Source organism: Oncorhynchus clarkii, chromosome 1 (genome assembly GCF_045791955.1).
Source record: "Oncorhynchus clarkii lewisi isolate Uvic-CL-2024 chromosome 1, UVic_Ocla_1.0, whole genome shotgun sequence".
NCBI lineage: Eukaryota > Metazoa > Chordata > Actinopteri > Salmoniformes > Salmonidae > Oncorhynchus > Oncorhynchus clarkii.
In genome coordinates, this window is record NC_092147.1 from 45,859,489 (window position 1) to 45,875,736 (window position 16,248).

Here is a 16,248-nt window from a genome sequence, read left to right on the forward strand (position 1 = left end):
TTGACTAATTCTTGTGCCAGGAACATCATACAGGAGAAAGGCCTCCATACAGTACCTAATGTGGACATATTTTAAAACCAGAGCAACCTGTACCCATACATCCTCATTTGCACACACATTTTAGATAGCAATAGGCTACATTATAAAGCTGCCACCTCTAAGTTGAGCTATTATTTCGATTTAAACAGAAAATAACGCATGCAACTGAACGCAGAAGGTGTTTCTGTTTTCAGCTCTGTGATTGGTCATATAGCTGTCAGCACTGCAGCATGTGTGTCCAGGGGAACCAATCAGCACGCACGTTGTTCGCTTGTGGTCCTGGTGTGCTGGCTGGCACCGGTAGTTAACCTAGAATGTGAAGAATTGTAGCTAGTCTGTAAAAATAAAAACCTTGCTCTAGTGAGGAAGGAGAAGCGGCGCAGGACTATGGACCCGGTGAACAATGCTGAGACAGGAGATACAGAAACCGAACTGGAGCCGGTCTGTGTTCTTATTCCGACAGAAACGAGGTGCAAGAAGGAGCAGGAAAAGCTGTCCGGAGTTGTCAAGAATGTCCATAGAAAACTGCGAAGAAAATACAGAGAAGGTAGTTGTTACGCGTCGCTAGCTCTATCTAACTAACGTCAGTTAATTTAACCCGCTAGAAAAAAAATCGGGTCCGGTCCGTCTCAGCAAACGGGCCATTAAATTTGGCGAAAATAAGGCCCCAAGTAGAATGCTAAAGTAGCTAAGTAACATTAGCTAGCTTGCTAGCATTATTTATTATTTGGGGTGCCTCGCACATACTGCAAGTGACGGGCAACATGTCAGGCTCGACTGTACTGTATAGAAAAACATTGTCATACAATAGTAGCTAGGTGGCTAGCTTGGTGTGGCTACATTTCACTTTATTTATGACCAAACTAGACTAATGTAACGTTAGATCAGGGCCGCCTGGGAATATTTCAAGCTACAGTGTGCATTTACTAACGTCAACTAGGCTTGTTTGGATATTATTGTATAATTTGGCAACAAAATTCATAATAGCCTCCTCTTACCTACAGTCATAGTCATTTGGGAAGGTTGTTCGATCGTAACATACTGGCTCATGGGCACTCACCTGGGATTGTATGGCTTTTGTGTCACCTGTTCTGAAACTGAAAAGAACGAGAAAAATATGAAAATATGTTTTATTGTCACACACCGGAAACTGTGCCATCAGAAAGTATTCATACCACATTTTGTTACTTGTTTGTGTTACAGCCTGAATTTAAATGTATTAATATATTTTGTTCCATTACCCCATAATGACAAAATGAAAACATGTTTTTAGAAATTTTAGCACATATATGAAATACTGAAATATCTATTTGACGTAAGTATTCACACCCCTGAGTCAATACTTTGTAGAAACACCTTTTTTTTGTTCTTTTTTTTTTGAATTTTACCCCTTTTTCTCCCAAATTTCGTGGTATCCAATTGTTGTAGTAGCTACTATCTTGTCTCATCGCTACAACTCCCGTACGGGCTCGGGAGAGACGAAGGTTGAAAGTCATGCGTCCTCCGATACACAACCCAACCAAGCCGCACATCCAACCCGGAAGCCAGCCAGCCAGCCGCACCAATGCGCCGGAGGAAACACCGTGCACCTGGCCACCTTGGTTAGCGCACACTGCGCCCAGCCCGCCACAGGAGTCGCTGGTGCGCGATGAGACAAGGACACCCCTACCGACCAAGCCCTCCCTAACCCGGGCGACGCTAGGCCAATTGTGCGTCGCCCCACGGACCTCCCGGTCGCGGCCGGTTACGACAGAACCTGGGCGCGAACCCAGGAACTCTGATGGCACAGCTGGCGCTGCAGTACAGCCCCCTTAACCACTGCGCCACCCGGGAGGCGTAGAAACACCTTTGGCAGCGATTACAGCTGTGAGTTTCTCTGGGTAAGGCTCTAAGAGCTTTCCACACCTGGATTGTGCAACATTTGTACATTATTATTTTCTAAATTCTTCAAGCTCTGTCAAATTGGTTGTTGATCATTGCTAGACAACCATTTTCAGGTCTTACTATAGATTTTCAAGTAGATTTAAGTCAACTGAAACTTGGTCGATCAGGTACATTCACTGTCGTCTTCGTAATCAACTCCAGTGTAGATTTGTCCTTGTGTTTTGTTATTGTCCTGCTGAAAGGTGAATTTATCTCCCAGTGTCTGGTGGAAGGCATATTGAAACAGGTTTTCCTCTGCCTATGCTTAGCTCCATTCTGTTTGTTTATTTTTTTAATCCTGAACAACTCCTTTCCAGTATTTAACAATTAAGCATACCCACAACAAGATGCAGCTTGCTTGAAAATATGGATAGTGATATTTATTGTGTTGAATTCAGGACAAAAAGTGGATTGTTTTGCCGCTTTTTTTCAGTATTACTTTAGTTCTTTGTTGCAAACAGGATGCATAAACAGGCTTCCTTCTTTTCACTCTGTCAATTTGGTTAGTATTGTGGAGTAACTACAATGTTGTTGATCCATCCTCAGTTTTCTCCTATCACAGCCATTCAACTTTGTAACTTTAACTGTGTTAACGTCACAATTGGCCTCATGGTATGACTACCTAATCTCTGTACCCAACACATACAGATAATTGTAAGGTCCCTCAGTCGAGCAATGAGTTCCAAACAGATTCAACCACAAAGACTAGGGAGGTTTTCCAATGTCTCGCAAAGAAGGTGTATCAGTACATCTAGTCACAACAAGGATACAGGCATTCTTCTTAACTTCGATGCAGGAGATATCTTCACCATGCTCCATGATATTCAATATCTATGTAATTTTTAACCCATCTACCAATAGGTGACCTTTGTGAGTCATTGAAAACCTCCCTGGTCTTTGTGCTTGAATCTAAGGGTAGGCAACAACACCTCTGCCACACTGACCCTTAACACTGGGCCCCCTAAAGAGTGTGTGAGTAGTCCCCTCCTGTACTCCCTGTTGACCCACGACTGCGTGGCCACGCACAACTCCAACACAATCACTAAATTTGCTGACGACATGACGGTGGTAGGCCTGATCACCGACTGCTGCAATGAGTCAGCCAACAGGGAGGAGGTCAGAGATTTGGCAGTGTGGTCCCTGTACAACAACCTCTCCCTCAACGTCAGAAAGATCAAGGAGCTGATCTGACTATAGGGAGAAAGAGGGGAGCGCATGCCCCCATCCACATCACCGGGGCTATTGTGGAGCGGGTCGAGAGCTTCAAGTTCCTTGGCCATCCACATCCCTAAGAACGTAACATGGTCCACACACACCCAGTCGTGAAGAGGGCATGGCAGCACTTCTTCCCCCTCAGGAGGCCGAAAGGATTTGGCATGGGCTCTCGGATCCTCAAAAAGCTGTACAGCTGCACCATTTAAAGCATCTTGACTGGCTGCATCACCACTTGGTATACAAATACACCGTCCTTGACCACAACGCGCTACAGAAGGTGGTGCAGACAGCCCAGTACGTCACTGGGGCTGAGCTCCCTGCCATTCAGGACCTCTGTGTCAGGCGGTATCAGAGGGAGACCCGAAAAATTGCCAAAGACTCCAGCCATACAAGTCATAGACTGTTCACTCTGCTACTAGACTATATACGCCTCTCCTTCCAGTTCTCTGCTGCCTATGACTGGAATGAACTACAAAAATCTCTGAAACTGGAAACACATCTCCCTCACTAGCTTTAAGCACCAGCTGTCAGAGCAGCTCACAGATTACTGCACCTGTACATAGCCCATCTATAATTTAGCCCAAACAAACTACCTCGTTCCCTACTGTATTTATTTATTTATTTTGCTCCTTTGCACCCCATTATTTCTATCTCTACTTTGCACATTCTTTTGCCTTTACCTCCCTTATCTCACCTCACTTGCTCACATTGTATATAGACTTAGTTTTCTACTGTATTATTGACTGTATGTTTGTTTTACTCCATGTGTAACACTGTGTTGTTGTATGTGTCGAACTGCTTTGCTTTATCTTGGGCTTGATCGGTAGGGGTGTCCTTGTCTCATCGCGCACCAGCGACTCCTGTGGCGGGCTGGGCGCAGTGTGCGCTAACCAAGGTGGCCAGGTGCACGGTGTTTCCTCCGGCGCATTGGTGCGGCTGGCTTCCGGGTTGGATGTGCGCTGTGTTAAGAAGCAGTGCGGCTTCGTCTCTGCCAAGCCCGTACGGGAGTTGTAGCGATGAGACAAGATAGTAGCTACTACAACAATTGGATACCACGAAATTGGGGAGAAAAAGGGGTAAAATAAAAAAATAAATGTATTACTAGTAAGAAGTAATGGGGTGTATTGCTTAATTTCATTTCTGTAACCTGCATCTTTAACCAATTTATGTTAAAATAGATAGAATAATAAGAACAGTGTTACTACTGAACATCAAGAATCAACAAAGTGGCTACCCTGCCACAAAAGGCTGAGTGATATTGCTTATTTATAATTGTGAACTCAGCATTAAAAGAAACGTCCCTTTTCAGGACCCTGTCTTTCAAAGATAATTCGTAAAAGTCCAAATAACTTCACAGATCTTCATTGTAAAAGGGTTTAAACACTTGTTTCCCATGCTTGTTCAATGAACCATAAACAATTAATCAACATGCACCTGTGGACGCCTAAGACAGGACGGACAGCTGATCGACCTTGCAGTGGCAGACCACGTGTAACAACACCTGCACAGGATCGGTACATTCGAACATCACACCTGCGGGACAGGTACAGGATGGCAACAACAACTGCCCGAGTTACACCAGGAACGCCTTCCATCAGTGCTTAGACTGTCCACAATAGGCTGAGAGAGGCTGGACTGAGGGCTTGTAGGCCTGTTGTAAGGCAGGTCCTCACCTGACATCACCGGCAACATCGCCTATGGGCACAAACCCACCGTCACTGGACCAGACCCACCGTCACTGAACTGACGAGTCGTGGTTTTGTCTCACCCCAGGGGTGATTGTCGGATTCACGTTTGTCGTCGAAGGGATGAGCGTTACACCGAGGCCTGTACTCTGGAGCGGGATCGATTTTGGAGGTGGAGGGTCCGTCATGGTCTGGGGCGGTGTGTCACAGCATCATCGGACTGCCTGCAATGACAACAAGCGCAATCTCAACGGTGTGCGTTACAGGGAAAACATCCTCTTCCCTCGTGTTACCCTTCCTGCAGGCTCATCCTGACATGACCCTCCAGCATGACAATGCCACCAGCCATACTGCTCGTTCTGTGTGTGATTTCCGGCAAGACAGGAATGTCAGTGTTCTGCCATGGCCAGCAAAGAGCCCGGATCTCAATCCCATTGAGCACGTCTGGGACCTGTTGGATCAGAGAGTGAGGGCTAGGGCCAATTTCCCCCCCCCCCCCCCCCCCCAGAAATGTCCAGGAACTTGCCTTGTTGGAAGGGTGGGGTAACATCTCACAGCAAGAACTGGCAAATCTGGTGCAGTCAACGAGGAGGAGATGCCCTGCAGTACTTAATGCAGCTAGGGGCCACACCAGATACTGACTGTTACTTATGATTTTGACCCCCCCCCCCTTGTTCAGGGACACATTATTCCATTTGTTAGTCACATGTCTTTGGCAGTTCATGTCTCAGTTGTTGAATCTTGTTATGTTCATACAAATATTTACTTTATATTTATATTTATATTTATATTTAATATTTATTTTTTTTTAGGAGTGAACCATGATTCAATTGCAATTATTAGGTGAGACAAATGTTCAGCTGCCGTTTTAAGGGACTGGCCGTTACCATGGTAACTTGGGCACTCGCTTGTCTGTGGTGAAAGAAATCTCACACTGCAATGTCTTCCGAGCAGCAGACCGTTGCAGAAAACTTAAAGATGCACTATGCAGAAATCACTCTAATTTCCTGGTTGCAAAAATTCTAATAGCCTAATTTCAGTTTGTGTCAAAACAAGCTATTATAGTATAGAACATCATTGTACCATCTACACTGTCATGAAATATCTTTTCCATAATCAAACATTTTGTCTATTCAGCTTTTTGAAGCTGTTGTACAAAACTGAAGGTAAAAGAAGCAAAAACGGAACTTAATGGGAAGCCTAGAAATCTACTGCTTCTTAGACTTACTTTCCATGAGTGACAGATCTCTAACACACATTTCTGTGAATTTGGTCCGATCGGCCAAAAAGTTTCATATTGTAGCTTTAAACTAACATTGAAAAACAACCTGGCATGTGAACAAAATAATATAACTAGCAAAGAAACACAAGGACAAAGTCACACTTTAGTAGTCTTTCTTGACAATTTGACCAATGTGACCTTAAAAAAAAAAAAAAAAAACTTTCTAATGCTCTGTGTGGTGGGTGCAACTCAATATTAGGAATGTATTTTTAATGTTTTGTATTTCATGTAGTCCTTGTTATGTTCTCGCAAAAAGGAAGATGGAAGACATATTTTGACAGCCGCAAATGACTGCGAGTGAATATCCGCCATAAACATCACACTACCCATGAAGGGATACATACATTTCACTTATGATCGACCCTGACGCAGCTAGGGCAAGACCGAAATAAAGCACATGCAGTTCTGACAATTTTCAGCCAGTAAACATGTGCACCTGTTTTCTCTCCACACACACATATATTTATAGGCCGTACATACATGCATATATATAGTACCAGTCCAAAAGTTTGGACACCTTCTCATTCAAGGGTTTTTCTTTTCTACATTGTAGAATAATATTGACGACATCAAAACTATGAAATAACACATGCAATCATGTAGTAACCAAAAAAGGGTTAAACAAATCAAAATATATTTTAGATTCTTCAAATTAGCCACCCTTTGCTTTTGACAGCTTTGCACACTCTTCGCATTCTCTCTACCATCTTCACCTGGAATGTTTTTCCAAAGTCTTGAAGAAGTTCCCACATGCTGAGCACTTGTTGGCTGCTTCTCCTTCACTCTGCGTACTAAATAATCCCAAACCATCTCAATTGGGTTGAGGTCGGGTGATTGTGGAGGCCAGGTAATCCGATGCAGCACTCCATCACTCTCCTTCTTAGTCAAATAGCCCTTACAGAACCTGGAGGTGTGTTGGGTCATTGTCCTGTTGAAAAACAAATGATAGTCCCACTAAGTGCAAACAAGATGGGATGGCGTATTGCTGCAGAATGCTGTGGTAGTCATGCTGGTTAAGTGTGCCTTGAATTCTAAACCAATCACAGTGTCACCAGCAATGCACCATTACACCTTCCCCTCCATGCTTCACGGTGAGAACCACACACCTACTCGGCGTCTCACAAAGACACGGCGGTTGGAACCTAAAATCTCACATTTGGACTCATCAGATGAAAGGACAGATTTCCCCCAGTCTAATGTCCATTCCTCGTGTTTCTTGGCCCAAGCAAGTCTCTTCTTATTATTGGTGTCCTTTTAGTAGTGGTTTCTTTGCTGCAATTTGACCATGAAGGCCTGATTCACTTGGTGTCCTCTGAACAGTTGTTGATGTATCTGTTACTTGAACTTATTTGGGCTCTAATTTCTGAGGCCCGTAACTCAACTGAACTTATCCTCTGCAGCAGAGGTATCTCTGGGTCTTCCTTTCCTGTGGCGGTTCGCATGAGAGCCAGTTTCATCATAGCGCTTGATGGTTCCGGATTGACTGACCTTCATGTCTTAAAGTAATGATGGACTGTCGTTTCTCTTTGCTTATTTTAGCTGCTCTTGCCATAATATGGACTTGGTATTTTACCAAATAAGGCTATCTTCTGTATACTACCCCAACCATGTCACAACCCAACTGATTGGCACAAACGCATTAAGAAGGAAAGAAATTCTACAAATGAACTGAAATGCATTCCAGGTGGCTACCTCATGAAGCTGGTTGAGAGAGCGTCAAGAGTGTGCAAAGATGTCATCAAGGCACAGGGTGGCTACTTTGAAGAATTTCAAATATAAAATATTTTGATTTGTTTCACACATTTTTGGTTACTTCATGATTCCATATGTGTTATTTCATAGTTTTGACATCTTCACTTTCCTACAATGTAGAAAATAGTAAAAAATAAATAATGAGTAAGTATGTCCGAACTTCTGACTGGTACTGTACATGCATACCTCTTCCATTGCATCCCGACAGCAGATCTTTAAATATATACATATATTTTCTTGGATTTCCCTTTTCTGTAAAAAAAAATTCTACACCAGGGTAGTTGTTCTATTACTTCGGCTGTTTTACACATAGGCCTATATAATTGGGGAGGAAAGATAAGTGTAGCTTATAGGCCTAAAGATTGTGTAAAAACATGATATGCATTTCTGGTTCAATTCAGTTTATTGGCTTTTGCAGGAATTAGTCTTGCATTCAGATGTAGGGTTGTTGAGACAACCAATTGAGGAATCTGCCAGTAATCCTATTCTTAACAGATTGTTTATTATGAGGCAAGTCTCTCGTGTCAACTTCAGCTATTTTGGATCGTAACATTGGCTAATCTTACTGGAAGAATGTCCAGGGCCACATTTTCAGTTTTAGTCTAACCGTAATGGAGCTCTGCGTTCTGTGTGTAGCTCGGCTGCAAATAGTGGAATGTGGTTGTCAACCTGGACAGAATATAGGTCTAATAGCCACTCGCAATGTTTTCATTTGGTTTATTTAGCATCGGTTTGGCTAGATACCGGCCTGGTGAAAAATAGCGACATCTATGAATATCCTAGGTCTATTTCCCACTGTGTTGCACTCATCACACAAGTTTAAAAACGGCATACAACCGGTATTTTCCACTCTACCAGCAGAAGGACTGACTGGCCTAGCAACTGTTCTTGAAAGACAAGACACTGGGCAGTTGTCCTGTCAGCTGACGCCATGATTAGTTAATAAGTAAAGCATGATCTGGTCTGCTTGGCATGGGTACCACAGTAGTCATGCTTTGTACTAGGGCACTGCTGTTTATTCCAACCGGTCGTCTTGTGGTTTTTATTTCTGCCAATCTGATATCGCTTTCTTTCCTCTTGTAGTCATGGGATTTCTTCCTTTTATCAGGATGTTTGCTCACACAAGCTAAACACATTCTGCTGTACGCCCGTGAAGACCTGGTGAAGGGAATTGGTGAAGATATATATAATATATATTAGGAACAGATGTGAAGACTTCTGTTGAAAGTCTGGTTTTCAGCTATACCTCTATAATGCCGGAAGGATGACATGAGTAACTGTTTTTAGAAAATGTTGAAGCAATGTTGTGTTAGCCTGTGTGGGGCTGAATGATAGTGATTCCTCTTGAATTAATGTAAAAAATAAAAAAAACTTTACAAGTAGGTACATCTTAATGTTGGCTTATTGTCTACACAATGTGCAATACCAGTCAAAAGTTTGGACACCTACTCATTCCAGGGTTTTTATTTTATTTTCAATTTTCTACATTGTAGAATAATATTGAAGACATTAAAACTATGAAATAACACACATGTAGTAGCTAAAAATGTGTTTAACAAATCAAAATCTATTTTATATTTAAGATTATTCAAAGTAGCCACCCTTTGCGTTGATGACAGCTTTGCACACTTGGCATTCTCTCAACCAGCTTCATGAGGTAGTCACCTGGAATGCGTTTAAATTAACAGGTGCGCCTTGTTAAAAGTTAATTTGAGAATCTCTTTCCTTCTTAATGCGTTTGAGCCAATCAGTTGTGTTGTGAGAAGTTACAGTTGGTATACAGACTATTTGGTAAAAGACCAAGTCCATATTATGGCAAGAACAGCACAAATAAGCAAAGAGAAATGACAATCCATCATTAAGGTTAGTCAATCCAGAAAATAACTTTTAAAGTTTTTTCAAGTGCAATCGCAAAAACCATCAAGCGCTATGATGAAACTGGCTCTCATGAGGACCGCCACAGGAAAGACAAGACCCAGAGTTACCTCTGCTGCAGAGGATAAGTTCATTAGAGTTACCAGCCTCCAATTACAGCCCAAATAAATCCTTCAGAGTTCAACTAACAAACACATCAACTGTTCAGAGGAAACTGCGTTTAATCAGGCCTTCATGGTCGAATTTTTGCAAAGAAACCACTACTAAAGGACACCAATGAGAAGAGGAGACTTGCTTGAGCCAAGAAACATGAGCAATGGACATTAGACTGGTGTAAATATGTCCTTTCATCTGATGAGTCCAAATGTGAGATTTTTTGTTCCAACTGCCATGTCTTTGTGAGACGCAGAGTAGGTGAACGGATGATCTTAACGTGTGGTTCCCACCGTGAAGCATGGAGGAGGAGGTGTGTTGGGGTGCTTTGCTGGTAACACTGTCTGTGATTTATTTAGAATTCAAGGCACACTTAACCAGCCACAGCATTCGGCAGCGATACGCCATCCCATCTGGTTTGCGCTTAGTGGGACTCTTTTTTTTTTTAAACGGGACAATGACCCAACGCACCTCCAGGTTCTGTAAGGGCTATTTGACCAAGGAGAGTGATGGAGTGCTGCATCAGATGACCTGGCCTCCACAATCACCCGACCTCAATCCAAGTTGAGATAGTTTGGGGTGAGTTGGACCTCAGAGTGAAGGAAAAGCAGCCAACAAGTGTTCAGTATATGTGGGAACTCCTTCAAGACGGTTGGAAAAGCATTCCAGGTGAAGCTGGTTGAGAGAATGTGAAGTGTGCAAAGCTGGCAAAGGGTGGCTACTTTGAAGAATCTAACGTATATATTTTGATTTGTTTAACCCTTTTTTGGTTACTACATGATTCCATATGTGTTATTTCATAGTTTTGATGTCTTCACTATTATTCTACAATGTAAAAAATAGTAAAGATAACTTTGAATGACTAAGTGTGTTCAAACTTTTGACTGGTACTGTATGTACTATGCTTGCATGCCATTTTTAGAAACAAAACTGACAGGACTTTCAATTTCAATTCTTACCATTTACTAATTATGAATTTGAATGTGATGAAATGAAATGGGGAAACAAGTCTCTGCCTGGCCCACTTTCATTTGTGCTTATTTGTTTTGCTCTGTCATACTGTATATTGTGAGGTAGGCGTGTTTGGTTTATTTTCTCTGTTTGTACCTTCTTCCTGCCTTTCTTAAATGTATCTCGTTCTTTCCACAGTGGGGGATTTTGAGAAGATCTGGCGAGAGCACTGTGAGGATGAGCAGACTCTGAGTGAATATGCCCTGGCCATGAAGAATCTGGCCGACAACCACTGGGCCAAGACCTGCGAGGGAGAGGGCCGCATCGAGTGGTGTCGCAGGTAAAACAAATAACCCTCTGGCTGTGCTGTACTAGCTCAGAACTCCAATGCACTATGTTAGGTGCGATGACTCATCAAGCCTTTTCGATGTCAACGCTGTGGGGTGAATCCTAACTTCTGCTCGTTGAATTTCTGAACATCCGTGTCGTTTTAGCGGTGAGCCATCAATACCATGATGTATGATGTTTTGGGACTGTTTTTCCAGTGTTTGTCAGGAGTATTTCCTGGATGGTGGAATGAGAAGAATGTTGGAGAAGGATGAGAAGAGTGCCAGGCTTGCCATAGCCACCTCAGCTGCAACTCTGAGTACCCAGCCTTATAGCTCCTTCATCCCCAGGTACTGCACTGTTACAACCCTGATGACCCTGATGATTTTCAGAACTATTTTGCCCAACTTCAGCATGCTCTGTACGTTCATAATTGACATTCAATATTCATATTGACTTCTATTAGCCACTGCTCTCATTAAGCACACTCCCTGTGTGTCAGTGTTAAGTCTAACTCTTTAATGCCTCTGATTTCTCTACTTTCAGGTCCATCTCCCAGCTTGGTAAAATGCGGCTGCTGGACGTTGGCAGCTGTTTTAACCCCTTCCTGAAGTTTGACGAGTTCCTCACAGTCGGTATTGACATAGTGCCTGCGGTCGAGGTATGAACGATTTACAGTCAGTGGTCACTCCCTCGGTCCCGGCTTTAAAAAAATCCTGACTCTTACTGTCTTACTCACTCCTACGGCCGCGACAGAATGTCAGGGGTTTTCTCGACGGGTAGTTAGTTCATTGTGTGAATATCAGATCACAAAACAATGCCGCCCCTTGGCAGTGAGTGTTTCAATGCTTTACTGCAATGAAACCTGACCTACTGTGAAGGAACTGGCAGAATATTAGCATAGAGTGATTTGGGTAACCAAATGGAATAAGAACGGTGGGTTTTAAATGTGGGTCTAAGATACTGCAACTTGATAATCTTTTGGGAGCTACTCTAAAGTATCTGTTTCTGCTCTCTCTCTCCCCCCCACCCCAGAGTGTATACAAGTGTGACTTCCTTAACCTCCAGCTCCAGCAGCCCCTGCAGCTGGCTGGTGACGCAGTGGAAGCCTTCCTGAGACAGCTGTGTAGCCCCATCGACGCACTGCCCGCCCAGCTCTTCAACGTGGTGGTCTTCTCCCTGCTCCTCTCCTACTTCCCCTCGCCTTACCAGCGCTGGATCTGCTGCAAGAAGGCCCACGAGCTGCTGGAACTGCACGGCCTGCTGCTCATCATCACCCCCGACTCCTCCCACCAGAACCGCCACGCCCTCATGATGCGCAGCTGGCGCGTGGCGGTGGAGTCACTGGGCTTCAGGCGCTGCAAGTACATTAAGTTCTCCCACATGCACCTCATCGCCTTCCGCAAGGTGTCCCTGACCACCACCAGCGACCTGGTCAGCCGTAACTATCCCGAGATGCTCTACATCCCTCAGGACTTCCAATCCCACGAGGAGGAGGACTACACCGACGTGCTGGTTCAGGCGCACTCCGTCTTCGAGGACGACCAGCTGGCGTGGGGCTTCACGGAGCTGCCGGACACGCCCTACGACTCGGATTCAGGAGAGAGTCAGAGCAGTTCCTTGCCCTTCCTACACGAGCTGGAGGACCCCATACTGCTGCAGAGCTGAGCTAGACTAGCTAAACCCCTACTAGCTACTCTCTCTCCCTCTCTCTCAAAGTCCTTATTCAATCCCTAAGGCTCCCCTTGGCCCTAACCTTTCAATGTTTGCAGATCTGTAAGGAGGAAAGCAATATTGTTGTAGCTTTGCCACTGCACTGCTTATACCTAACCAGAGCCTTCAGACATGCAACATGGGAGGGGCAAGTGGGAGGGATGGGGAGCAATTTGAGACCGGCTGTCTCTGTCCCCAACTGCTGCGCTGCCAAATTAACCTGCTGCATTCTTCTCACACTCTTCTTTTCCCTTAACTAAACAACGCAGTTTGCACAGATTGGAAGAAAAATAAGTTTACAGAAGTGAGTTGTTTATTACTCGATATCTTACATGGTTAGTCTCTCAACACAACTGCACACACACACAATAAATGAGTTTTTTTTTTTAAATGAAGACATGGTAGCTGAATGCCCTCAGGATAGATGTAGTTAGCCTGCCCCTTGCATTTCATCCCATCTTTGTGATCTGTCACGCTCTACTAACAGAAGACAATCAACCTTTCAAAGGCTTTGTTTTAGTAGTTAAACGGTGAATGTGCTTCAGTGCCAGCAAGCCGCTGACTTTAAATCCCTCTTAAAGAGACCGATACCACAGAGGTTTGTCAGGTTTGGTTAGTGGAAAGATTGAGATGGAAAGAGGGATAAGCTTGTTTCTGTAAATCAGGCGCGGCTTTCTCTAATTCTTGGCGTGCATTTAGTTTTCCAAAAAAGAAAGAAAAAAATAAATAATTGTTGTACTCAAAGTATGTGATTTTGTTCACTTTTGAACACTGGTTTTGTCCAACACGATGTGTGGCAACGCCATTTTATTTCAGCGTCTTTTTCACTGATTCAAAACAATTAAAGTGATATTTGTAGCATTTTCAGTACCTTAAGGTAGGAGGCGTATGTAGTTACGTTGCCTAGTTAAAGGTTAAAAAAAAATATATATATATATATATATAATACAAAATACAACTTTTCCTAATGTGAAACTGTTGGGGGTTTTTCATAGTATACCATGGTACGAGTGTTGCAAAATAGTCATTTGCTCTATTTTCTCTGCTGGTGTGAAGAAACTGCTATGTACATATGCACAGATGTTAGCTTACCTTCAATGTTCAATACAACCTTATTTGTAAAAAAAAAAAAAAAAAAAACTTTTGTGGAACAATATTTAGGCTTCATTATCTGATTAATAATAGGTCTCTAGTGATGCCTTGGCTTCTTTATAGGTAACTGTTGGCTTCTCTATAGGTACTGGTAACTAGAGAAATTATACTGACCACACTATGTCCACTGAAGTGAAACATATATATCGACTAAGACACCAGCTTTAGCTATCAGTTACTGTTTTACCTAATTTCCTTTAAAGTACTTCATATCTGAGGAGAGCAACGTTGGCCGTAGGAAGAATTGTTGAATTCAAAATGTTGTTTTTTTTTGTCCATTTACTTTTTCATTCATAGGTTGGCAGAATAAGTATAGTATCAACAAATACTGAGTCATTCATTGCATCAGTAAGTTAATTTGACTATCCCTTTTATATGTATTTTCATCCACAACATGAAAGTACTTAGTGTGTACTCTGCTTAAAGAAATGTATTAACTCCAAACAGTTGTCAAAATGGTCTTATGAACTCCAAAAGATTCGCCTCAATGAGGTTTTGCACTAATACCACACGGTCTCATCTTTAGTCATGCAATCTCTGATCTCATCAAAGTGCATTTTAGCAATAGCCAGGTGTATCCTGTACTGTATCCTTATGGGGAAGGTTTCTGTGTTGTTCTCAATGACACTAGCACACAAATACTCATTTTGTTATATATTTGTAATTATATTTTCATTTTTTTGTGTGTGTGTGGAGATATGTAGGTTGAGTGTGCATGAGTGTTTGTTGTAATGTACTTGTGTGTGGCACTGTACTTCATAAATAGTAGACTAATCTCTCAGCTGCCATGAGTCATGTGATTCCTGTCATGGGGGATATAGGCTGCGTCCCAAAATGGCACCCTATTCCCTTGGTCAAAATTAGTCCACTATGTAGGGAATAGGGTGCCATTTGGGACGCACCCCTATGAATATAACCAGTATGATGTACCTGTACCCTAATGTTCTCACATCAGTTTACCTGAAATCCTAAAGGTGCCTTACTTATCCCCGGTAATGTTTTTGCAGTCCTGGTTCTCATGCCCATATGTTAGAGAACTCCCACTTTTCACTTGGCAGTATACAAAGGGTTTTCTTTGCCAAATAATTGTGTTATGTGCAACTGTACAAATGATCTACCAGCTACCACTTAAAAGTATAATTGGCTCAACGTTTTACCCTAAGAACAATGTGTTTTTGTTTAAAGGATGTAATTTGTCATTGATAATAATTACATATTGCTTTCAACTTGCTATACATCCGTTGTAACTAGATAACTTTCTGGTCAGTTCATGTTTGATGTACTTTAAACTATTTATCTTTAACAGAAAAGACAGACATTTCTCATTACAAATAATTTGCTTGAGGGTTGTGAATTGTACCAGTAAGCAATTAGTGACACACTCATCCTTGTATCTGTCTTCCAAGAGTTTGATTCCATTACTTTCATAAACAGCTTTATTTTCAGTATTAAGGATTTTGACAATTGCAGGACAATGTGTGCATGGTTGTTATTCTATTTTATAAATGAATGTTAATGCAGCTTCCATGTCTGATTTTATTGTGTACTCCATTCTGTTTTTTTTTTTTTATAGGACTGAGGTGAACTTGAGTCGTTGTATTGGTCATATTTATTAGAGCATAAATGTAGCAAAGTGTAGTAGGTTTCACTTCTATTGTAGTTTGAATTTTCAGTTGATGAGAATAATTTTACCGTAGGTCTAGATGTGCTACATGTCAAGTTGTTGCTACTGTAGACTGTGATTTATTATTGATCACCAGGCTTCATGAGATGGGCTCTCTTCTTCACTTGCTGGTATTGGAGTCGGCCCAAGGCAAACTATCACCGACTGCACTCTTAAAAAGAAAAGGTTTGCATCCTGTGGGATAATATAAGGTTTTAAAAAATTACCTTAAGGTTAATTTAAGAATATATACTTTGCCATTTTTTTTATTTTTTTTTTACCTTTGTAGACTTAAGGGGTGGTTTTGAAGAACTCTTCAAAAGAGAGGTTGTTTTGGAACCAGCAGTGCGCTCGTGAGAAAAGGTTGGTCGTCTATATAATTAAGCAATAAGTCCCGAGGGGGTGTGGTATATGGCTAATATACCACGGCTAAGGGCTGTTCTTAGCATGGCGCAACGCGGAGTGCCTGGATACAGCACTTAGCAGTGGTATACCACAAACCACCAAGGTGCTTTATT

General features: G+C 42.4%; 1 protein-coding gene across 1 annotated transcript; it reads left to right on the plus strand.

Annotated features, from left to right (window-relative positions):
* Window positions 1–13,642, plus strand: LOC139407935 (S-adenosylmethionine sensor upstream of mTORC1-like). Its single transcript, XM_071151818.1, has 5 exons — window positions 1–586; window positions 11,074–11,215; window positions 11,421–11,552; window positions 11,749–11,863; window positions 12,238–13,642. The coding sequence occupies exons 1-5, from the start codon at window positions 427–429 to the stop codon at window positions 12,868–12,870; spliced, it is 1,182 nt and encodes a 393-aa protein (XP_071007919.1). The 5' UTR covers window positions 1–426; the 3' UTR covers window positions 12,871–13,642.
* The last annotated feature ends 2,606 nt before the right edge of the window (window positions 13,643–16,248 follow it).

Excerpts from the sequence above, each read along its gene's own strand:
- LOC139407935 (XM_071151818.1), top strand. The coding sequence starts at position 427 with ATGGACCCGGTGAACAATGCTGAGACAGGAGATACAGAAACCGAACTG. Across the intron at positions 587-11,073 it reads GCGAAGAAAATACAGAGAAG|TGGGGGATTTTGAGAAGATC; the intron begins GTAGTTGTTACG and ends TTCTTTCCACAG. Across the intron at positions 11,553-11,748 it reads TATAGCTCCTTCATCCCCAG|GTCCATCTCCCAGCTTGGTA; the intron begins GTACTGCACTGT and ends CTCTACTTTCAG.